Consider the following 25,016-nt stretch of genomic DNA (forward strand, 5'->3'; position numbering starts at 1 on the left):
CTTCTTTGGAATATGCCGGCCCGAACATTACTGCCTAGGGGACCTGAGAATGCAGTCACAAAAGTTTCCCCGGGGAGACTTCACAGAGAACAGAGAAAGTTTGAGTAGTATTCTGAAGTTGAGGGGTTTCTAGTTGCTTGGCTGCAATGGAAAGTGCTAGCTGTCTGTGACAGACAATACCTTCCCAAGGAAATGGGAGCTCATGAACAGTTTTAAAAAATTCACAGTTTAGGTTTGATATGGTTGATATGATCGTTACTTTCCACTGGCTTCTGAGTCTAGTCTTTTTTTTTTTCTTTCTCCCTGTAGGGCTGGGGAAGACTCTCCCTGTAGATTCTCAGGGAAGAGAAAGTGGCTGGAGGGCAATTTAATCACCCAAGTAAAGGGCTGCCATGACTTGTGACCAGACCGGGAATGGGACTGTGGGAACGCAAAACAGAGAAAGGTGAGCAGACAGCAGCATGCTTCTGCCAAGGAGCCCTGAGGAGGCAAAGGGATCAGATGGAGGAGCTAGAGTGTTAGCACACTCCCCATAGTGCTGTGCGATTCATACGCTGGAATCCCGAGTAACCACTGTTTCCTAAAACAACATGAAGAAAAAGAGAAGAGAAAAAGGAAGGGCAAGCACAAAGGTCCTCCCAGGGTTTTTGAGAACACAATGGACCAAGATAGTATTGAGTCCCTCTTCTAAAAGAGGGAAAAAGAATAATTCACACAGAGAGAATGAAAACTGGCCGCTCCCTCTATTTTTGTTAATCCTCACTAGCAGATTCTTCTTGTGTCACTTGGTGATGTTTTTATACGAGATATGAGGAAACAGAAGATCTAAAAAAACCAAATTGATCTCTTGTGTCTAATGTCATGAGGAGGAATAATATGCAGCCGTCTTTGGGCCCTCTGGGTGTGTTGGTCACCTCAGTCCTTATCTGTCACATTGGTGTTCGCCAGCAGCATCTCCAAGATGGCCTCTCCCTCTGCTTCCGCTCCTCTGCCAGGCCCATGCTAAGGTCTGTAGAGAGGGAGGGTTGTGCTGATGGGCTGCAGCTTGCTGTGTGCTGTTGGGGGCCTCTTTCCCTTTTTACCTCCCTTCTGTACAATGGCAATTGTGACAGTGTCTCCATGGGACAGAAACTGTTCCACGCGCTAGGGAGACACTCTGAGCAAGGACAGATGGGAACGAGCAAAACAAACATCTCTGACTTAACACAGTTGCCCTTGCAGTGAAGAGAAATGTGAGCCAGCTAGAGGTCATGTGGCATTGGGAGACTTCTAGGTGACTGCAGTTGCGGTGGGCAGGGAAGGTCTTGCTGAGAAGGTGACACTAAATAGTGACACCTACCTAGCTGGATTATTAGGAGAACCAGGTGATTTCTGCCTGTAAAACATCTGGCAGATGCCTGACACAAGGTCAGAAGAAATGGTTAGCTATGATCATTAAACAACAAATTAAAAAACAGTGGAATCTGAGTTTGCACTGCTGGGACCTGGTTCTTGCATGAGAAAAAGAGAGATAAGTTTTATTCACAAGGGCTTGTGTTCCAAGCAAAACAGTAATATCACTTACACCACCTGCTTCCAGAGAGAAAAATAGGAAAGCAGTGTTTCCAAACTTCTAGCGGCTTGTATACTTCTTCCTCCACCTGGGATTCGAAATAGGAACAAGGCCAGGAAATGTCAGGGCAAGAATCACAGACCCAATGCCTAGCCTGGTGGGGGCAGGCTCCTTCGGGCTCACTGGTGGATTTCTAGCCAGGATCATGCTTCTGCAGAGAGCCTGTTTGATCACTGTTGTTGAATGGAGGAAGAGATGCGCCGTTTGATGACCCATGTCAACACATCTCAAATCTCAGTGTAATCGAACTCTTTCCCTAAAACTCCACGGGAAGCAACATGCTACGCTTGGGGTAATGCACCAAAGAGGGTACGGGTTTGATCGCAGCTACGATCCAGGTATGTGTCTTTGTGCTAGATCAGTTCCTCTTCAGTCCCTTTATTCCCAGCTTTCCCCCAGGACATTTCCAGGCGCTATTCCGGTGTGAACATCATATAGGAAGATTTCAGGGGGACAGCTTCCAGGTTGGGGTTTCCCAAACTAGCCCATCTCAGCCTGAGTTTTCCTCCCAGCATCCTCATGACCTTTAATTAAGCAGAGTTGTAAGGAACTGTAAGCATCACCGTGTGGTGAGAGTTTTGGAAAAGACAGATCCCTTCTGTTTCCAGCAAGGGACTGCACGGCTGCCAACCCTTGGAGGGCCCGAGGCTCACCTTGTGCTGTCCGCAGAGATCCTAGGGGGAGCCTTTGTATTTTCTGAGAGAAGCAGAGCTGCCAGGTGAAGGGATGTGGAGAGGCAAGGAGAAAATCATGCCCGCTGCCATTCAGGGCCCCTCCTGCTCTGCTCCCACTGTCAGGGGACCTCACCCAGGAAAGGTGAAGCAGCTCTCTGACCTTACAGTTTCTTCCCCTTCCCGGGCCTTCCATTTGGACTAAATTTCCCCCCTTTTATGCCAGGACACTGTCCAAGTCCTCTTTGGTTTTGCAGTACATTGCATCCCCCCACCCCGTAACTGTTAAGTGGACAGTATATTACGGCTAAAACTTGGCTGCTGTTGCAATATTAATTTTAAAAACAAAATTCTGGCACATATTCAATATTACTATGGAAACGGCTGTTTCTAGCAATTCACTGATAAGATACAGTTCAAGGACTCAGGTCTGCATGGGAGGTTTTTACTATCGACAAAACTGAGGGTCTGAGTGTTATAATAGTAATTCACAAGAACTGCTCTCTGAAATCTTAAATATGGAATATTCCTTTCCCTTTTTGATTTGTTTTTAAAACTTAGGAGATGAGAATTAGAAACATATCCTTATTTTGGTTTTGATATGCAGATGACAACGAATATTCTAAGTGATATTTTTTTTGGGGTACCAGGGATCGAACTCGGGTCGTTGCGCTTGCACAGCAGGCGGCGAAACCACTGAGCTAAATCCCTGGCCCCCTAAGTGATATTTTTAAAGCCCATGTTTAAAGTGATTTTTTCCTTTAGGTACTAATTCTCATAATAGGACATAATGGTCTTGGTGACTCGTGTGACACTGAACACCACAAACACATCATATATGCACAACCTAGCTTTGGAAACACACACAGGAGCTGGAAGGTAGCCTATAATCAACAGGCACATTCACCATTTCAACTTCCCATGTTTAATGCTGCCACATGGTCCCGCATAACTAACATGCAGCGGAGGTCCAGCAAGAATTGAAGCAACTCACTCCACTGTAGTGTTTTCCAGGATCCAATTTTCTTTTTTTTTTTTTTTGGTACCGGGGATCGAACTCGGGACCTTGTGTTTGCCAGGCAGGTGCTGGAACCACTGAGCTAAATCCCCGGGCCCCAGGATCCAATTTTCAAACCCAATACTGCCACCATTTTCAATCATAAACATATGTCTGCTAATTTTATACAACCCAGGTCTGAGAGAATGACCTCAACAGTGCTAGGTTCCTGAATTTCCTCACTTTGAGTCAAAGCTTTAAAGTATCACCTCCATTCAATTGGAAATGTGAGGGCCACTTTCTCCCAAATCCTGTAAATCATTATATTTTGGGGTGTGCTCTTTCTGATGTGTTTGTTTCCAAATTCTTTAAAATACAGTCATCAGTCCTAGATATTAGGACAGGCAGCTCCTGGTGCTGAAGATACAATTTTCTCACTTTCTTTTTCCAAACAAGCTAACTCGTTTTGTGCTTTCAAAATAAAACGAACTGTTATACACTCAGTTAAAACAGGAAGAGCTGATAGTGATGGGCCCAGATTGCCCTCCTCCCCTCTGCATCTGAGCGACAGGTTGGAGAGGGTAACACTTGGATACTCTTCATCCCTCCCAGACCCAGCTCCCAGGGCACATGCTTCTCAGGAGGAGTCGTGGGCAGTAGGACTTACGAATTTCAAGCAGGACAAGAGAAATCAGTGGGAATGGACCACTCTGGATTAAAAATACAAAAGAACAGCAACCGGGACCAAGTTTTTTTTCTGTGCCTAAGCACTAGCAGAGGCAATTTCGACCCCTGAATACTACCATCCTTGGTCAATTCTAAACTATAGGAATTATTGTTTCCAATTTATTGCTGGGGAAATGGAATATATCGGCTAAGTGTACAAAGTAAGTGATAAAACTAGATACAAATCCATTTCTGTCTGTTGAGCATATATGTATTATCTTCAATCTCCCTCCAAGATAAACAGTATCAAATTCTTTTTGTGGGATTTAAAAATGCGTTAATGTAGGGTTTCAGTTTATTCCAGCAGGTGAGAGGGTACAAAATGTTTGGCAGCTCTACCTTAAAATAACATAACGTAATCTCGATTTGGCTTCTAGATAGGACACAACCCAGTCACTGTTTCAGAATGGGCCCTTCTTGGGAGAAACAAATGAAAAATTTATTTCATTCAGCAGATTTAAAATAATCCCATTAAATTGTTTATATATACCATGTGCATTTTATTTTAAAAAAATCAACACAAATTGAATATAGATTAAAATATTATTTTTTAGAAAATTATTCATGGTATTTTTATTAATTTGGGGGTATTTCTTTTCAGGAAACGGTTATTTAAAAGTGCAGTGTTAGAAACACAACACGTTCAAATATATCTTTTCCCACACTTGGAGACCATATCATCAGAGCTTGCATCACAGTACTTTTAATTATAGAAAGATTAACCCCAGTGCTATACATTTTAAACATAGTTGAAGAATAGAAGAGGAAGAAAGGCCATTCAAAAGCAAAGGACATGTAAGAGGTACTTTCAAAATCCTACTCATTCAACTCCCCCAAAGCTTAATAACATGCCTTATCTGACCACTAGGGAAACAGTTTCATTAAAAACTTAATATGAGTCCTGGAATTGTAATTTATATTTAGAGGTTGACACTGTTGATCAAACTGTAAGGTCTTGAGGTAGTTCTGGTTTATTGTTATAAAAAAATAGAATTAGCAACAATGGTAAATGGTATGTTAATACCTTGTAATATATTGTTGTATATTGAGAACTTATTAGAGGCAGTGCTCTGTGTATTTTGTATTCATTGTATTTCATTTGGTCCTGTCCCTTGAGGTACACAATATCCATTTATAAGTGATGAAAATGAGTCCTGGAGAGATGAAATGAGTTGCTATTGTTCGCACAGGGAAGTGGCAAAGACATGCATGAAACCCAGGCCCCTGCCTCTACAGGCTGAGCTCTTAATTATTCAGCCTTGTGTGGCAGAGATGGAGCCTGATCCCAGGCCTTCAATTTGCTTTCATTCTTACCACATTTCTGAGGACAATGCTGCAACTACACACAAGGTTATTGATTACTCCCAGGTCACAAGATAAGTGAGGTAGATCTGCTTTTTGGTTCCACCAGAAATGTTATACTAACAATGACTCAGCACAAGGTAGAGGACTATCCCCATGAGTTCCTCTACCTCTCCATTTGCAATGTAGCCAATGAGAGGGTCTAGGTGGCCTTCACTTCCCTGGTGTAATCAGTCTCGGTCCTAACAAAACACGAAGGGCCTAGAAAAGTTCAGAAAACTGAGCAAACCAAATGATTTCTTTCCTGTCTCTACAGGCAGAGATGCTCTAATTCACTCATCTTGGAGAACAGCCATCTATTCCTGAAGATGACACAACTTAATTAGACAGAATAAGATAAAACCAGTATCTGGAAACAAGAGTGTGCATTATCCAAAGGTCCCTAGAAAATAACAAAAGGTTAGCCTTTCTGTCTCACAGAATTTTAGCCTTTTAAGGCCAACTCCATGACTCTGTTCATTTTTCCCTGCTCACAGTTGCATTGTTGATAAAAGATGTAATTACTCAAAAAAGCATGACCACTCAGTATATGGATGGGGAACTTGATCTCCAGTTGAGTTCAACTATTTCTCTCAAAAACTACTAAATTCTGTAAAACTCTATGCTTCACTCCTAAAGCTCCAATAACAGTTGGATGAAACTTTGTTGTGACTCAGAATTTTTCACAGTAATATGAAAAGGGAGGGGGCAATTACGGTATTTCTAAGGATAGTTAGTAGTATTATGTCTCTGAATACCTTCTTGGTACTTGAAACTTGATTTTTCCCAACTGAACTCATGGTTTTCCTACACAAACTTGTTTTTCCTCTTAGTACTCAGTTCCAATTAATGACATGCCAGTCACATGGTTATTTAATGTGGAATCATCAATGGTCTTTACCTCCCCTTTCTTCTCCCCAACACTGAACAATGTAATATTTAGTTCCAAAATTTCTCCCCACCATCCTTTTCCTTCAACTCTAACTTCTTTGCAAAATTTAGACCCAGGTCATTTCTTATCATGACTTATAAATTATTTTTCTACCTCCAATTTCCTCCACACTTTCACTCTCTCATCCTCTTCTCTAGTATAAGAACTGGATTACTAAGACACAGATCTGACCATGTCATGATATTGTTTAAGCATCTTCAATGGCTCCACAATGACCACAGGACAGAGACTGAATTTGGGGGTGCATTCAAATGTCTTGAGAAAACTCATTTTTTTTATAGTTTTATTTCTCACCAACTCTTTAAATCCTTTCCTAATTCAAACATACACATTCATGGACAATGTGTTACCTTTGCTTACACTAGGTTTCTTACTGTTTCCCTAAATTCTAAGGAATTTGATGTCCCTTTGTTGCGTTTTCATTTAAATAGTTTATTCCAAATGGAATTTTCTGTTTAGAATACTTGAACATTCATTCACTCATGCTTCAAAGAACAACCACCTGCTTCATTCCAGTCCTACTCAACCTACCCCTCAGTACAACTATTTATGACATCATAACACATGATGTATTATTTGTGTATGTGCTTGTGTATGTCTCTTCCTTTCATGCCCAAAGTCTGAATTCTAGGATTCAAAAATCTGAATTCCAAACTTTGATTTATCTTTGTATATTTTATTTCCTAGCACATAGGAAATGGTTAATAAGTATTGTTAAGTGACCAAATGAATGAGCATTTAATAAGGATCATAGAGAATAGACTCAAGATAACATTTTGAAGACATTAGTTTATTATCTTAACTATATAATGCTTTGAACAAAAAGCACAGAGATCAAAAAAGACTAAGGATAGCAAAGATGTTGAAACTGCCTATGATGTTAAAACAAAGGTTTTATTTGTAATAGTAAAGTGGTCTGATAATGGGGCACAGACAGAGAAAGCTGAAGTGCTGTGAATCACACTGTAATCGACATTAAACAAGCTAGTAGTACCCAGCAGAGCCCAACATCAGCTCCGCCTCTTTCTGTTGCTGGATGTTAGGGTTCAACATTGAGCTCACAACTTACTGCTTTCACAAGCAGTGAAATTATCACATCCAGTCCTAATCAAAGGGATGGCTGCGGAAATGGCCTTGGTGACCAGCACATCACGACAACTCTTCCTCTCCAGGGGTTTTTCCCACAAGACTCAAGTTATTTAATTTGCTTCCCTTCTCAAATTAAAAAAAAATCAAAACAAAACAAAAAACCCAAAAACAAAAAAACCAAACCAAAACAAAAAACTCTCCTTTATTTTTCTCCTCTCTTGCCCTGTTCTATCCTGTCCTGTCCTGTCCTGTCCTGTCCTATCCTATTGTCTCCTCTCCTGTCCTCTCTCTCCTCTCATCTTCTTCCTTTTTTCATGTGTCCAAAATTAGAAGATTGGGCGAGAGAGGGAGTAGTGCCTTCCGATAAACTTAGAATGATTTTATATATAAAGGGGTTCCTCTTTTGTGCTTGCTGCCACATGACCAATCTCAGTCACTGAGATTGTGACACTGAATAAATTCAGTAGCTAGTCACACCACCTTTTCAGACTGCAGATCTTAGATGCTGGACATACGATCATTTTTGCAGGGCTTGGGAACAGGAACATGTAGCTTTCTCTTCATGCTTTGGTCTCTTTCCAGCACTGAGAGGCACTGGGTTGAGGTTGGGTCTTCATTCCAGGTTGTTCTGTTGTCCTAGCATTTAGCTTTGCTGTAGAACTCACACCACATTGACTTCCATCCTTTCAGTTGGCAGGTGGCGTGACCTCGGACATTTTTGCTGTCCTTGGTTCAGTGATTTTAGTCTTGCTACTCCTCCTCTCGCTAGCTGTGGTCACTTCTATTGTCACCTCCCACAAGAGGGCAGCTCAGGGAGCCTACAACCCGAGCCAGCAGGAAAAAGAGGGTGCTCGAGTGGAAATGTGGAGCAGGATGCCACCCCCCGCGACGGAGAGGCTGCTCTAGGGGCACTTCTGCCTCTCTGAGAAAGGGATCAACGCGCAGTGAAAGTACATTGTATAGGAGGGGTTTGGTGACACACCTAGGAGATGTTAATTTACACCTGGGATGACACTGGAACCGGGGGAAAGATTTTTTTCACCACCTTAAAGGTTTTCATGACTCTCGGCTGTTCATTTCAGCTTCCCAATTAGCAAATACATCTCCCAGAGAATAATATCTTTTGGAAAAATCTCCAGTGGCTGTTACTTTAGCTCTTTACTCTTTGCCACCTGGAAACAACATTTTAATTTGCCCACTGGCAGACAAACTTGATTTTTTTTAAAGCACAGAAACTATGGGGCTGGTGGAGGGGGGGTACACTTTTCACTCCTTTGATCATGTGGTGAAAGATGTTAGTGCTTGTGATGAGAAGTATTCTTTGTCTTTCAATCATGGATTCAAAGAAAGCCATGGGAATGACTCTTGATTTAAAAAGTGACCCAACGTGACAAAAATTGAAATGTGGCTTTTGCCCTTTTTTTGCATTTTGCACATTGTATGTGACAAAAGTAACTTCAGAGCATGAACTTCCTTTTGAATTGTATCATTTAACTGAATCATCTCAAGCTGATTATATTCAGAGTTATTAATCTTTATAAAGTGTGCTGCCTAAAGCCAAAACACTTTCTTCACAGAAATCACAATAGGAGGAAAATTCAGATTCTCAAGTGTGAAAGATCAAGCTCTTTTCTTTCAGCTGATTTTGATAAATCAGTGTCAAATAGTGACAATACCTAAAGGCAAGCATCTCTTCAAGGTATGTGTGCAAGACTATAGAGTATGAAGAAGAAATACTGGGCCTTCTATTCATATATTTTCTACACAGTATTTTGTTTTCTACATATGTTTTGAAATAGGCATAACAAGGCACTATAACATAATACAAATAAAACAGGAATGTATGCACATATTTTTGGCTATATGTGCATATGCTCAAAAATTTTAATAATATGAGTTTCTAAATCTGGTCTAGAATATCCATCCTTTTCTTTCCAATTACTAAAGGACACTATTTCAGCAAATTCCCCTCTCTCTTACATATCATCAATTTTCCTACTGTACTGGGCCATTCTCATTAGCACCAAACATGAAGTCATATTTCCTTTCATACAGAATTTTCTTCCATGACCTGCCTCTTGCCCCAAATACCCACCCATTTCCAACCTCCCTATTCAGGAAAGTATCTACAACAGAGTTTTCCACATCCATTCCATCCTCTTTCTCTCTTCTCATCCTCTCTTTAACTAATTTGCCTTCCACCACTCAGTGGTTTCCCACCTTGCCAAACACAACGGCCAGTCCTCAGTCCTCAGCTTTCCTGTAATTTCAGAAGATTTTGAAACAGTTGTCCGCTCCATCTCTTTGACTAGTTTTTCCTCCTCTTCCCAAACTCTGCTTCATTTTTTTCTGTACTGTCTACTGCCAATTGAGACTCTATCCCCTGTCTAGAATTTAAGTTACATAAGGGAAAGAACTTCACAGGAAAAGGAATAATGTAAGTAGCTGAGCTTTTAGCTGGGTGTGGTGGTGCATGCCTGTAATTCCAGCATTTGGGAGGCTGAGGCAGGAGGATTGCTGTGAGTTTTAAAAATTAAAAACTAAAAAAAAAAGAAAAATTAGAGTAAGTTGGCCCCATTGGTATTAATACAGGTAGAAAGAAAGAGGTAACTTGAATGATAAAAACCATAAAATTTAGAAAAGATGTTTTATTAGTGCTCCTTACCTAGAATAGATCTAATCCATAGTGAAAACCCAATAAACATTTCCTGTATGAATGAAAACATTAGGAGGGAATGTTGTTCCAGTTTGTACCTGCCCCCAGCAAAACCTCAGTGTGCCCAAGACATATGTGTTCTATAACTAAATGCTCTGGCTACTAAAGCATCATGGCTCGGTAGCCTATCTAATGCATTAATCTCTGGTTTTCTCTCAATATCTAACATTGTCTTCCATGTAAGTTCAGGAAGACAGATGTCTCTGGCTGTTTACAAGCGGAATGTGCCATGAGACATATTTGGTTTTGAATCCCATTGGAGTTACAACTTCTCAATAGAAGTGTAAGTGGAAAGGACAAAAGAGCTCTTAAAGAAAAAAAATACAGGTAACTGAGTTAAAAGAAATACAAAGAAGGGCTGGAGATGTAGCTCAGTGGCCCTGTGCCTGCCTGGCAAGCACAAAGTCCTCAGTACCAAAACAAACAAACAAACAAACATACAAAGAAAAAATTACAGGATGAAGGTTTGCCCTATTAGTATTAGCACAGGTAGAAAGAAAGAGGTAATTTCAATGGTAAGACCATAAAGTTTAATAAGATGTTTAATTAATCTGGCTATTAGCCCTTCTCCAGTACCTAGTTTATGTCTCTGCATAGGAATAAACATACATATATATGCATAGTGAATTTGTGAGTTATGAAGAAATGAATGATCCCATATGGATACTTCAAACACAGGATTCCCTAGTGAGCCAAATTTTTGAGTCTTTGGCCAAGCCAAACATCCAATATCTTTATGCTAGATATGCTTCCGAGTTATCCCTCTGGAGGACTGCCCTGAATGACCTTTAACAGGTGAACTTCACTTTAAGTAGGACAGTCTGGCATCTGCATCACAAACGCTATAACTTTGGGATCGTGAGTATTCTGCAATTCACCTTAGCATTGGTTTTGAAGATGAACACAGCAGTTCTTCCCAGGTCATTTGCAAAGTAAAGTTGAGCCTCTCTTTGGGAGGTGCAGTCTGCTGCCCTCCTCTCCAGGCAGGGCTGGCCTGGTGATCAGCTTGGGCCCACAGAACATCACGGAAAGGATGCCCTGCAGGTATCAGGCCAGGCCCTGCAAGCTTGCAGTTTGTTCGCCCTCTCCTGGAAGACAGCCTTGAGACTGCCACCTCTGAGGAAGCCTAGGTGAAAATACCACATGGAGACAGAGGCCCGGCCACGCCTGCTATGCAGGCACATAGTGACCCACCTGCTACAAGAAAGGGAGCCCCCAATTAATACACAGACTCTTGAGAAATAATAAGTCATTGTTGTAAGACGCTAAGGGTTACAGTGGTTTGTTATATAGTTATACGGAAGGGAGACACAACCATTCGCTTCACGTGCGTGGGCAAACTAAGGCAATATAAGGTAATTTCTATTTTTTTATTATTCAGTGTTCATCTTCATACTAACAACAATTAGTACACTGTTAATAAGATATCACAGGGCCGGGGATTTAGCTCAGTGGTGCCACCGCCTGTCTCGAAAGCAAAAGGTCCCGAGTTCGATCCCCGGTCCAAAACAAAAACAAACAAAAAAATAAGATATCACAAATACATGCCTGATTTCTCTCTGGAGCTATTAAATTCAAACTCAGATCTGGCTGGCGCTGAGGATCCTCCTAGCACAGTTGTGTGCGGGCTCTGGGGGCGGGTGTAAAGTGGCCACGGTGGGCCTACCTTCTGCCCCCAGGAGAACTGGCGCAGAGCAGCCCCTGAGAAAGACACATCCGGGGTCGTGGCCTCACTCGTGGCTTCCGGGCTCACAGCAAGGGCAGAGAATCCGGGAAGTGGCTAACGACTGTAATTTAAATCGGCTGTCAACCTGGCCCCTCTTCACTCCTTCACACATACTGCTTGCTGTTTAACAGATCCTCTTATCTCTGAGATGGAGATAGGGATGGTCCCAGAGTCTCACCCTGCGTCGCCAGAATTATTATTACTACACATTAGCGTTAGAGGCGGTAAAGAGCTATAGTCACGGTGTACAGAGGTAGAACTGAAAGGCATTGTGATGATTACTAGAATGAAATGAGGGATCCTGTACGGAGATCTAGCTACAGTGCTAGGATAATAGCAACAAACCTTGCTACGCTTCATACGTTATATCTCATTTACAGCCCTAACAGCCCCCTGAAGGAGAACTTGGATCATTTTAGGAGACTTTGAACACACACAGGTTTATATTTCTGATCTGCTCCATTCAAGTGACCTGAGCTTCTTTGAAAAATTGCAGTCACACCTCTATATCACAGGCATATCTTGATAATGATTTGTTTCAATTGTTTAATTGCAAGTAAGCACACAATATACAGCACCTATATTTTTCCCCCAGTACTGGGGATCGAACTCAGGACCTTGCACTTACCAGGCAGGCACAGCACCACTGAGCTACATCCCCAGTCCTTCAGCACCTATTATTACTGTTCAGATAAAACTGGAGTGTTAAAGCACAAGTGAGAAGCAGTGGTAACATTTTAGTTGTTTCCACACTCTTTTCCTCTTAATTTCCTTCCCAATGCTTCTTACTGAGGGTCTGCAAAATAAGCAGGTTTTATGCAGAGAAAGATTTCTTTTTATGTCATCCCTTACCTTCAGATTTCCCTTCTGGTGGCAGTCCCACCAATTAAAGCACTTTACCTGCAAGACTGAAATAAAATCCACACACCACTTCCGTGTTCTCAATAAACTCACCAGAAAATAAACTGAAAGGTCTCAGGTTTCTCAGATTCCCCTGAACAACTGATGATAGGGGGTTTTTTTGTTTCACTTTATAGAAAACTTCCTCTTCCTCCTTCCTCCTTCCTCTTCTTCCTTCTCCTTTGTTAGTATTGCTTTTATTTTTATTATTTGGTCTTGCCTTTTAGGATTACTCCTTAAACCTTTTGATAAGGAATCACAATCAGGTATTATCATCATCAACAAGAAAGATAGGCTCATATCTTGCATTTTAAATTATTCTTCTGATGATGATTAGCTAGCCACTTTCACCTAGTTTTATACTCTATAGCAATATGATTCAAACCATAAAGTTGTCCTTAATTCTGGAGTGAATATGACTTTTCAAATTTCAACCTACTTCCAGCAAATGTGAAATTTTTACTGCTTTGCATTGCATTGAACAGTGATGACAAAAATGCATGTTTCCAATTTAAACTCATGCTTCTGTGATTTGGTATCCAGCCTTTGTTGTTTTATGTGGTTCCCCAAACCTGGGAACAACATCTATCAAATATATTTGGCAGTGCCTGCTTGAGGACAGCTGCTTTAAGAACCAGCACAGGTTCCTAATATTTTTGGCAATAATCTTTCTTTGAAAATTGTTCCCAAATCCCCATCTTTCAGCTCTAAATGGAGTGTGTTTTGGAAGTGTTCATGGTTTGCAGCTTGAGGCTTTTGCCTTGAAACCGGAGGTTATTCGTGGCTGAAATTAGGCAAACCCTGAATGGAAATCTGTGTGTTATTAAAATGTTTTAGAACTCTGTTTCTCTTAAGCCCTTCACATTATAGATTTGGATACATCACGGGACAATTCATTCAGCTACATGCGCAATGTCTACCTTCACACGGCTGAAGAAGTCAGGTGCTCCACAGATAACTTCAGGTTAGCTTTCCGATTTCAGAAATTTACTTTACAATGTCAGTTCTATTTTCTAATATCTGTTTTAAAAAGAAAGTGCTCTATATTTGAGTTATTGGGGCATTTACTTTTTCAGAGATGTAACTAAAAAGTAACCATCTAGAGTAGGTTTAATTTGAAAAATTTTTATAAAGAAAAATTCAGTTAAGGGTAACTTAACCTTAATTAAAGGTTAAGTCCTTAATAAAGAGTTTCTTTTATTGGGTTTGCAAAATTATTTGATTTCTTACATCAAGAATATAAACATCACACAAACCCAGGTTCAAATTTCCCTAAAAGCACTTGTTATATTTCTAATTCACTGGTGTCTATTCTCTGATAGGCAGAAGGGAAGCTAGAGAGCCCCTCTTCACTGGAGATTAAAACAGCACATGGGTTTCAATTCAAAATTCCTCTACTGTCAAATACCAATTATACTAATTAAACTAATTAAATCTGTAGCAACAGTACTTAAGTGTCTCAAATTGAAGAGAGGAAAGGATAATCAAGTTCATAATTATGCATTGCTCATTTTAAGCATCTAATGGCCTGAATCACCGGTAAGTGGAGACTCCAATTATGGTGGCTCAGTTAGCATTTATTATCTTGGTATAATGATAGCCTTTGTCATGAGAAAAAAAGATGAACAAAATGTCATTTATAATTAGAGAGTAAAATGGGATATTTTCACTTGAATCGATAGAGGGGAACCTAAATCTTTTGAAATGAAATACAATTCATGTTACCACCTCTCTCTTTAAAAAACACACACACAAAAACTGGTCACATTTACTTAGATTTACTGGAGTTCCAGTTGTTTATGGGAGTAACATTTCATTTTTCTGAACATTTAATTAGGTTTAACATTTGTCCTCAAGAGTTATTAGGCTAGAGGTAAGATTATAAAGGAATCATATAAACACAAAAACTTTAATATTAGTTTATATTAATGGGGATGACTGGGTCTCTTCTCCTATAATATTTGTGTTTTGATCAAACAATGAAAACTAGAAATGATAAAGCTAGGTGAAAAATATTTCAAAATGGTGGATCAGTACAGAGTTGAAGATTCAAGATGGATCTTAATGGTGTATAGGAAAAAAACTGGACAAATTCAATCACCTTCCATGAAAGTCTTTGCTAGTAAGAGTAGACAAACAGACCTCATATTCATCAGTCACACAGAGTAAAAACAGACTTGCAGGATGCTTTAGTATTTTTCATCACTGTTACATGCGGTGTGCTGCCTTCTGCCACATTCATCAGTAGCCAAAACAATGGGGCTGCAAGAACTTAGATTTTGTGTCTCCAAACTGTGAGCTAAATAAACTTTTTGTCTCATTATACAGTGAGTTGCCTTGGGTATTTCATTACAGTAATGCAAAGTGTACGAATACTGTTTTTAAAATTGGTTTATCTTCTCAAGACCATGAAAATTAACCTACTGCCTAGAATGCTAGTCAGGATGTGTAGAGAAGATGAGTCTTTTGTCTTCAAGTATGGGACAAAATTTATAATCTAGCTAGTATCATTTTTCTCCACAAACAACTGTTTTAAAGAACAGGTATTTACAATAATTAAATATTGAAAGCAATATGGAAGACATAAGGTACCTTGGAATAAATATGAACTTCCTGACTAACCGTACTTAATCACTGCTTAATTTCATCCAACTTGGTGTTGTGATGGCTGTGGTATGCTTGGCCCTGAAAGGTGAATATGCTGGAAGCATGGTCTCTAGTATGACAGCATTGAGGGATTTTTAATTTTTATTTTTTATCAGTACACGTTTGCAGTACATAATGATTCCGTCCATTGTGGGGAGTTGGTGCATGCACATCACACATCTTCATTCTTTTTTCATCTCGCTCCCCTGCCCTCTGCTCCCTGCTGGCTGAGGCACAGCAGGCGGTAATTAGGTCATTGGGAGAAAGGCCCTTGGGAAGGATTAATTTCATTATTGCACATATTTCACAGTGGGTAAATTGTTATGAAAAGACAGCCTAGTCCCTAACTCCCTCCTGACTTCCTGTCTCCCTGTGTGACCTCTTCTGCTTCGGCTATTGTACCATGAGTCTTTCACCAGGTCTCTTTGTGACCAGTGATGAGGGAATACAATCTAAAAAAATTTTTTCAATACAATTTACCTTCTTTTTTTTCCCTACCAAATTCATTTCCTTGATCATTTTATTTATTTATTTCCCCCCCATTAAGTTTATTGGTACATTTTAGGTATAAAATACTGTTACATTCATCACTGGGATCTTGTACCATTACATGAGTCTCTTGGTTCCTATTTTTTCCCCTTCCCCTGACCTCCCTTCACCCCCTCCACCCTTCCCGATTTGCAAAGATTTTGTTTCCATTTTTTTCCTTTTCTCATATTTTTTCTTTTCTCTTCGTTCCTTTCCCCTACCCTTCCCACTTCCCCTGCTCCTTTAGACCTTTTCTTCCTGTTACACAATATCAATTATACATTTTTTAAATTACAATATCAAGACCTAGGAGACATTACCACAGATTTTACAGAATTTAAAAGGATATAGAAAGCATATTTCAAAAATCTGTTTTGAAATAAATTTGACAACTTCTAAGTAGTACCTTGGAAGACAAATTAATGAAACTGACTCTGGAGGAAGTATACAATTTGAATAGCACCTATTAAAGAAAGTATATTCCTAGCTTGAAAATCTACCTATATGACAACAACAGGCTCATATACATTTTAACTGATAAATGATATCAAACAATTAAAGCAGAAAAAGAAGGTACACTTCTCCCCTCATTTTAGGAAATCAACACTGTGTTAATACTAAAACTGGATAAAGATCATAGAAGAAAAAAGTATGAACATAGATAGAAATTTTTTTAACAAAACAATTAGAAGTCAGATCTGGGCCAGGGATTTAGCTCAGTGGTTCCGCCGCCTGCCTCGAAAGCACAAGGACCGGAGTTCAATCCCTGGTACCAAAAAAAAAAAAAAATTTGCCAGGGATTTAGCTCAGTGGTTTCGCCACCTGCTGCACAAGCGCAAGGACCCAAGTTTGATCCCTGGTACAAAAAAAAAAAAGACGTCAGATCTGGCAGTATGTAGAAAGTGGTTTTGTTATAGGGATGGCACTGTTGGTTCAGCGTTGGAAGACCCACCCCCCAAAAGTCATCATTTTAACAGAGGAAAGGAAAAATCCATATGATCTCAACTAAAGACATGTACTCCATACTTCCAGTGAGAATGCCTTATATGAATGGAGAAGATACAATGCTTTCTCCTTAAGGTGGGGAACAAGGGCACATATGCTTACTCTTCATCTGTCCATTAAACTTTGAAACATAGGCCCAAACCAAAATAGTCTGGCAATAAAATGACACAATTAGGATAGGATTGGCAAGATAGAAGCAAAATCTTTATACATAGATGAAACAATCATCTACAGAGAAAATACTAAGAAATCTCTAGGAGCCCCTAGAACTTGTATTTGAATTTAGCAGGATTAGAAAACACAAGGTACATATAAAACTTCAGGTCTATGTATACTTGCTATAAATGAAGAATTGGATATTGAAATTTAAAAGTTATGTAGGAGTACAAAGGACCTAGAAAAGTAAAAAGAGAAAGAAAGAAAAAAAAACAGTGTTGGAAGACATTTAGTACCTAATTTTAAGACTTCTTCTAAAGCTACAGTAATCAAGGCAGTGTTGGTGTAAGGAAAGACATATAGATCATTGGAATAAAACAGAGAATCTAGAAATAGAACCACACATATATGGTCCACTGAGTTTTGAAAGATTATTTAACATTAACATTTTGTAGAATATAAACTCAATTCAAGAGCCGAGGAAGAGATAGTGTTTTCAGCAAATGGCACTAGAATACCTGGTATCTGTATACAAAAAATTAACCTCAACCCTTTATTTCCATACATAAAAATAACTTGAAAGGATCTATGAACCTAAATATGAAAGCCTAAAAGTATAAAACTTTAAGAAGAAATTATAAGGGAAAATGTTTATGAATTTAGGGTAGGCAAGAACTACCTAGGATACAAAAAACATGATGTATAAAAGAAACAAATTGATAAATGAGATTCCATCAAAATTTAGAACTTTAAATGACATCGTTAAAATGAAAAGTAGTCCTTAAACAGACCATATTTACAATGCATACAACCTATGACCAGAATATATAAAGAACTCTTACAGCTCATTAATAGACAATCCAATTAAAAAGTAGACATAAGATGATAAATAGCCAGTATAGCACAAGGAAAGGTGTGCAACTCTAGAATCAGAAAAATACTGATCAGTACAATAACAAGATTGAATTATACACTCATTAGGGAGATGAAGTTAAAAGTTTTAAAAGCCTTGTCATGACTTTTTCTTTTTGTTAGATTCTTCCCCTTTGTGTTTAATTTGTCATGCCCAACGGATTCATTCTGCTGGGTTTCCTGGGGATGTGATCCTCATTGTCTTTTCCTAGGATATTGTCTAAAATTTTTTGGAGTGCTGGTTTGGTATTCATGAAGTTCCTGAGGTGCTCTTTATCATGAAAGTATCTTATTTCTCCATCAATTTTGAAAGAGTTTTGCAGGGTACATCAATCTGGGTTGGAGGCTGTTTTCCTTTAGGGCTTGAAATACATCACACCAAGCTCTTCTTGCCCTGAGGGTTTGCACTGAGAAGTCTGCTGTGATTCTAACGGGCTTTCCTTTGTATGTGATTTGTTTCTTTTCTCTCACTGCTTGTAGAACTTTGTTCTTCTGCTGGATTTCTGGAATCCTAACTATTATATGCCTATGTGTAGACTTTTTTTGATCAAGGCTAGCTGGAGTCCTATATGCCTCACTTATCTGTATGTCAAGCTCTTTTCCCCTGCTTGGGAAGTTTTCTGCCATCACTTCTGTGAAGAGGTTTTTTTATGTCATTTGCACTCTCTTCTCTTTCTTCATTGACTCCAATCAGTCTTTTGTTATTCTTTTTGCATCGTCTAGCAGCTGCTGGATTGATTTCTCATGTTCCCTTACAATTTTAAAGCAATTTTTCTTTTCCTCCTCACTAATTGCAATCTTATCTTCTATTTTTGAAATTCTGTCCTCACATTGGTTCATTCTGCTGCGTAGACTTTTGATGTAGTTTTTAATCTCCTGGAAATCTGTTTGCATCTGTTTTATGGATTCCATTTGTTTCCTATGTTGGGATTCCATCATGTTCCTCAGATCCTCTATTTTATTTTTTTTATCTGTGTCCTCTCTAGATTTATTAATCATGTCTTGCACTATGAGCACAATCTTTGCTGTTATCTTAGAAATTATTTCTGATTTCATTTTTCCCAGATCCTCTTTTGTTGCCAGTTCTGAGAGTCCAGGTGGTTGAGTATCAGATTGTTTCATTTTGTTTCCCTTTGGGGTTGCTGTAGGTGATCTGGAAGTCTGTTTTTGAGGCTTGTTTAGGTGTCTTCTCATTTCCATGTTGGAGGGGGGTGTGCTTCTGGCACCCGTGCAGCTTACCTTCTCTGTCCTAGGAGTGTGGAATGGTGGCAGGGGGGCCTCCTCTTGGGTGCTGGGACTGGCTTACCTTCTCTCCCTTGATCATTTTCTTGCTACCTCTTCCATCTAACAGGAGGAAACAAACTGAGCTGCTTTCTTGGACATCGCCCCTAAATTCTGCAACTTTTACCATATACTGTGTATCGAATGACTGGAGTTAAATTAAATAAGGGGAGTCAGTGATCTCCATAGGGTGCACTACTAAACTCAAACTCCCAATTCATTCTTCTGCTGACAGTTTCAAAGATATCCAGACATTAGTGGCTTTACATACTTGCCTGTTCTACATGAGGGCACTCATAATGTAAAGTTTTGTTTTTATCACGTAAACATGCATATATGGTTTCATAACAAATCCACATAACAATGCCTCCTCACATTCTGATCAGTGGAATTATTCATTTCATTCACTTACATGTATTTTGTTTATCTGAAAGTAATTTAAAAAAAATCAGAAAATGTCTTGAATTTAGTGCTAAGCACAATTCAATTAGTTGAAATCAAATATATCACCAGAAATCCTTCATGAGAGAAGAAACCATGGTGGTCAAGAGCATACAAAACAGCACAGAAATTTCTAAAAGAAAATCAAAATCAATTATCCTGGAAGTTTTTTTGTACCGTACAGGACAAAAGAAATATTCTTTTGAACATTTGAAAAGAGAGGGAAGGAAGAGCCAGGTATAGAAATACTAGTTTGTTGCCATTTTAAATGTGACAAGATCAGAAAAGTTAAAAAAAGAAGTTCAACTTGCAAACAAGGGCACCCCAGGCAGATCACAAAATAAGATGCAACTAATTTAGTTTGAAATTTCAACAGTGCTGACTACAGAATTCAGAATATTCACCATATCAAGATCATATCATGGGGCTAGGGATGTAGTTCAGTGGCACCAGGCCTGCCTGGCAAGTGCAAGGTCCTGAGTTCGAACCCAAGTACTAGAAAAAAAAAAAAAAAGGTATCATGATCTGTTTTGCAATGTGCCTAAGGTCAAATTTGTCAAGAATTCTATCAAAAACTTAAATACATATGTCTTAAGAGATATCTAAATTATTTTCTGTGATGTTAACATTTTCCAAATCATTAAATAAATGTGTGGAGTAATTGGTAGAATAAACAAAATATCATTTATTTATATTAGTCTACTTAAACCTACAAATATATTATGGTGTTTAATGTCAGCATTGTACTTCATTAATGGATATTTTGTGTAGACAGGGATTATACTTGTATAAAAAGCTTCACATTTAAATTTCATTCAATAAATCAGGATGTGCCAGATATTGATCCTTTTGTTTGCAAATCTTTAAAAAGTAAATATAATAATACTTCTCTATACTTTGAGAATCTTTACCCATAATTCAATGCAGAAATGACTACAGGATTAACTTCCTGAAGGGTTTTGAACTTTAGAAAGAAGTTCCTGGCTACTTGTTTGTGCTTCTTTCTCTCACACTTTCAGTACAACTTCCTAATGGTTTGAGATTTTTACCCAATTATTAGTAAATTCAATACCATTCCTGTTTCTGGTTTGCATTTGTGGTATGATATGTAGTTGGACATTTCCTAAAGAAGATATAGTTTATCATACTTATGGAAAGTTGAGGGCTATAAGGTCCTTCCATAATTCTAAAATCTTGAACCAATAATATTCCACTCAACACCAGTTTATGTAGGATCTAGACTGAGCTTGAAGTCATGTTAAAAGCTATAGAGATTCCAACAAGATTTGTATTTTCAAGGGAAATGAGGAGACTGCTCAATCAGATCAGTGTGGAAACTGAGTCCATGTAACAGAAAGAGAGGGAGAAAGAGACAATATTTTACTTAATTTTTTTCCTTCTGCTCCTAACAGAGCAAGTTATATTAACATCAAAAAAATCAAGCAATATAATTAATCATATTAATGGACTAAGAAAAATCCGAAGGTTTTCTCAATTCATATAAAAAAAATTTGATAATATTCAACACATATTGATAGAAAAAACAGAACTTGCAGCAAGCTGGGAATATAACGAATTCCTCAATGCAATAACAGGCTTCTACAAAAAACCTACAGCCAACATCATTTTTAAAAATGAAAGACTGAACGTGCTTACTCTTCAAGTCAGGAACAAGGTTGAAATGTCCACTCTCATTACTTCTAAACATTGTACTATGGATCCTAGTCATTGTGTCAATATATATGCAGCTTGAAACTAATGAATTAAAACTTTTAGCAGGAATTAATTGTAAGTAGAAATTTCAAAAAGGAAGCATTTACATTCGATCCCCGGTACCAAAAAAAAAAAAGAAAAAAGGAAGCATTTACAATAGTATCAAAATATGAAATAATTAGGGATAAACTTAACAAAATATATGCAGTACTCTAAATTGAGGATTATAAAATATTTCTGAGAAAAGATAAAGAAGAGTTAAGTAACTGGGAAGCTATACCATGTTCATTAACTGGAAAACTCAATAATGTTAAGATACTAATTCTTTCTCACTTGTTTTATAGATTGAATACAATCCCAATCATAATTGCACCAAGGTACTTTTAGTATGGACAAATGTATTGAAAGTTTATATGGAAAAAGAAAAGATACAGAATATTGAACAGAATACTAAAAAAAAATTATAGGACTGACACTAATTCCAAAGCTTTTAAGTAAAGTCATGAAGATAGTGAGGTATTGCATAAAAGGAACATATAAATCAGTGGAAAACAGTTTAGAGTCCATGAATAGACACAGAAATATGCTCAATGAATTTAAAATATATGGTATTTTCAATAAAGAACAGAACACTGTAGTCTATTTAGTAAGTAGTTCTGGGAAAAATGGAAAATAAACTTTGGCCTTTACCTCACATAACTTTAAGAAAGTAAAATCAGTTGAATAATTGATCAAATGCAAGTACTAAAACTATTAAACTTTTACAAGAAAACCCATGACAAAAGTACACATTGTAATTGATCATTTTTAATATTCTCAAAATTAAAGACTTTTTTGGAAAAGATATTACTAGGAAAATGGAAAATCAAGTCATTGACTAGAAGAAATACTTGCAAAATGTATATCAGGGATATTTTTCTGGAAAATTTTTAGAAAACCAAAAGTTTACTAGTCAGTTATAAGAAGTGAAATAACTCAATGCAAATATGGGCAAAAGGTTAGTATAAACTCTCAGGAAAGATAACTGAATTGCCAATAAGCATATAAATATTCTCATAATCTTCAGTCATAAGAAAAACATGTTAAAACCAAAATGAGACACCACAGCACACCTACCAGAATGGCTAAAATTAAAACTACTGACAATATCACTATGATAATTGAAAAAACCTATTTATGTGATATTCTCTTTGAATTTGTTTTTCAGAATCTCACTATGTAATCTAGCGTGGTCTCAATATGTAGCTCAAGCTGGCCTGGAACTCAAGATCCTCCTACCTGGGCCTCTGCAGTGCTGAAATCACAGGTATGTGCCACCACACCCAGCTATGTGAAATTCTTGAAAAGCAAAACTATAGTGAAAGCAGATCATTTGTAGCCAGGAACTACAATGAAGAGGGGACAGCTACAAAGAGAACAAAGCAACTTTCTGGGTGATGAACTAACCTAAATCTTGATTTGGTAGTGATTTTTAGGACAGTACATGCATATATTTGTCTAAACTCATTGAATTATAGTTTCAAATATGTAAATTTCTATAGAAGTAAATTATACTTCAGAAAGTTAATATGAAAAAATAAGATGCACATTGAAATGAAAAGAATCACACACACATATACACACATGCACAAACAATAGTAGTTCTATCAAGGACATTCCGAAAATCCTACAAAAATCTTCCTATCAAAACACCCAGGAATGTTTGGCTTACCATAATAATTTTATGTTAAAAATCAATTTTGATAACACAAAAACAATTGGCAAGTTTAATATTGCCTATTTTTTTTACAGAATAATCCTTTCCAATATGTGTTTGATCACCTGTCTTTTTATTGGTGATTAATAGTGACAAAATTTTTAGGAGGTTTCTTTTTAAAATAGTAATTTTAAGTCTCTATCAATTACCCTTGGCTTAGAAATTCAAATGATTTTCTAACACTTTGTCATTGCACAGGAAACCTACAAGATAAAGCAGAGCATTGCTAACATCTGTTTCACAAATTGAGAATTTTGCCTAATGGACTGTATCCAATTTGGACATTTATCAACTCTCAGAAAGCTTACGTTTTACTTTAAAATACAACTTAACTGCTAGATCTGGGGAGGGATGGAATGTGAAAATGAGTATTACTGGTGTATTTGAAAATCCCAAAACAAGTCTCTAACTCAGAATCTAGAGTTGCAAAAATTAATTTGTAAATTACAATATTTTAAATGGTTATTCCAAAATACCATATATGAAACATTCTTCATATTTAAGGGAGGTTTGATTATAAAACAAAACTAAGACTAACAGTTTGTCTTCAGAGATCATTTTTGAACATGAGATAAAAAAGGAGTAGAGATCTGTGGGTACTCTGCAAGGATTGTTCACATGTTCTCAGTAAGAATGGCTCCATATTTTTAAAAAATTCACTACCATATTCAAAATGAATAGGTATGACACTGTGTTAGTTACTTTTCTTCCACTGCTGAGACAAAATACCCGACACCCAAAGTTAAAGGGAGAAATGTTTATTTGGCTTACAGTTCGTAGAGGTTTTGGTCCATAATTGGCTGGCTCTAAGGCAGGGAGGGCAGAGGGGCAGCAGTTCATGGTGGTGGAAGACCGCAAAAGCAACAAGGGACTTAAATAGAGTCTTTCTGCTCCTTCTATCTTACTCAGACTACAGGGATCAGGGCGGTGCCAAACCAACCATTCCGGTGTGGTGGTTCAGTAATCAAAGGACCTTAATCCTAGCATTACATACTGTAGATTCACCAACCTCAGAAAAAGCCCCACCAGGACTACATGAGGCCTTGGGGGACATCAAGACACAGCCATAACAAGCACACTCCTGTAGTTGTCCTGCATAACCCAGCAGGGACTTCCCATTTCTGTTCTCTAACACATGCAAATAAATGAGGTGGATGGTGAAGGAGGAGAAAGATAGCAGGGAGAATGTGTATATATACAAGAAAGATTAAGATGGAATCAAGGACGGGGGGGGTGAAAAGTAGAAAGAAAAATGATAAAAGAGAAGCCAAATATTAATCCAATCTCCCAAAAAGACACCAGGAAATTTAGTACTCAAGATTAAAAAAAAAAATTGCACAGATTTGTCAAAGGATTACACAATACTCAAAGGGGATAGTTGAGACAGAAAAGGAAGTTGTACAGGAAGTCCATGTTTGATATGGCATTTAAGTTCTGTCCTGCATTTCAGTATGAGGGCTGCAATCAGACAGCTGGGTTCAAACTCCAGCTTGAACATTTGATCTGAGATTTTAAGGATATCATTGATCCTTTCTGTACCTTTCTGGGGAAGGTTTTTATTTATCTTCCAGGATATAACATCTTATTTTTATGCTACTAATGCTTTATTTTTCATGTATGTAGAAATTTTTACATGTCCTGTGATTCAGTCTTAATTCTAGAAAAGAAATTCCTAGAGTCACTACCTAATACTTTTGAGGGGTATTTTCTCTCATTTGCACATAAATACAATCCAATAGGATTTTTAATTTCCAAATCATAAAATTAACATATGACTATGAGGGGTACTGAGAAAAATCTGGTGAAGGAGGCCAAATGTTATCAATTACAATCAATAAAAGCCTGAAT

At 38.0% G+C, this 25,016-nt stretch overlaps 1 protein-coding gene across 1 annotated transcript in view; it reads left to right on the top strand.

Moving 5' to 3' along the window:
• Crb1 (crumbs cell polarity complex component 1) overlaps nt 1-8,899 on the top strand; it is a 139,128-nt gene extending 130,229 nt beyond the window's left edge. Inside the window, 1 exon segment of the mRNA XM_087193860.1 lies at nt 8,079-8,899. Coding sequence (XP_087049986.1) covers nt 8,079-8,294 — 216 coding nt within the window. The 3' untranslated portion in view covers nt 8,295-8,899.
• Nucleotides 8,900-25,016: the final 16,117 nt, after the last annotated feature.

Source organism: Heterocephalus glaber, unplaced genomic scaffold (assembly GCF_053883595.1).
Source record: "Heterocephalus glaber isolate CG9 unplaced genomic scaffold, H.glaber_assembly_v1.0 deba00001600, whole genome shotgun sequence".
Lineage (NCBI taxonomy): Eukaryota > Metazoa > Chordata > Mammalia > Rodentia > Bathyergidae > Heterocephalus > Heterocephalus glaber.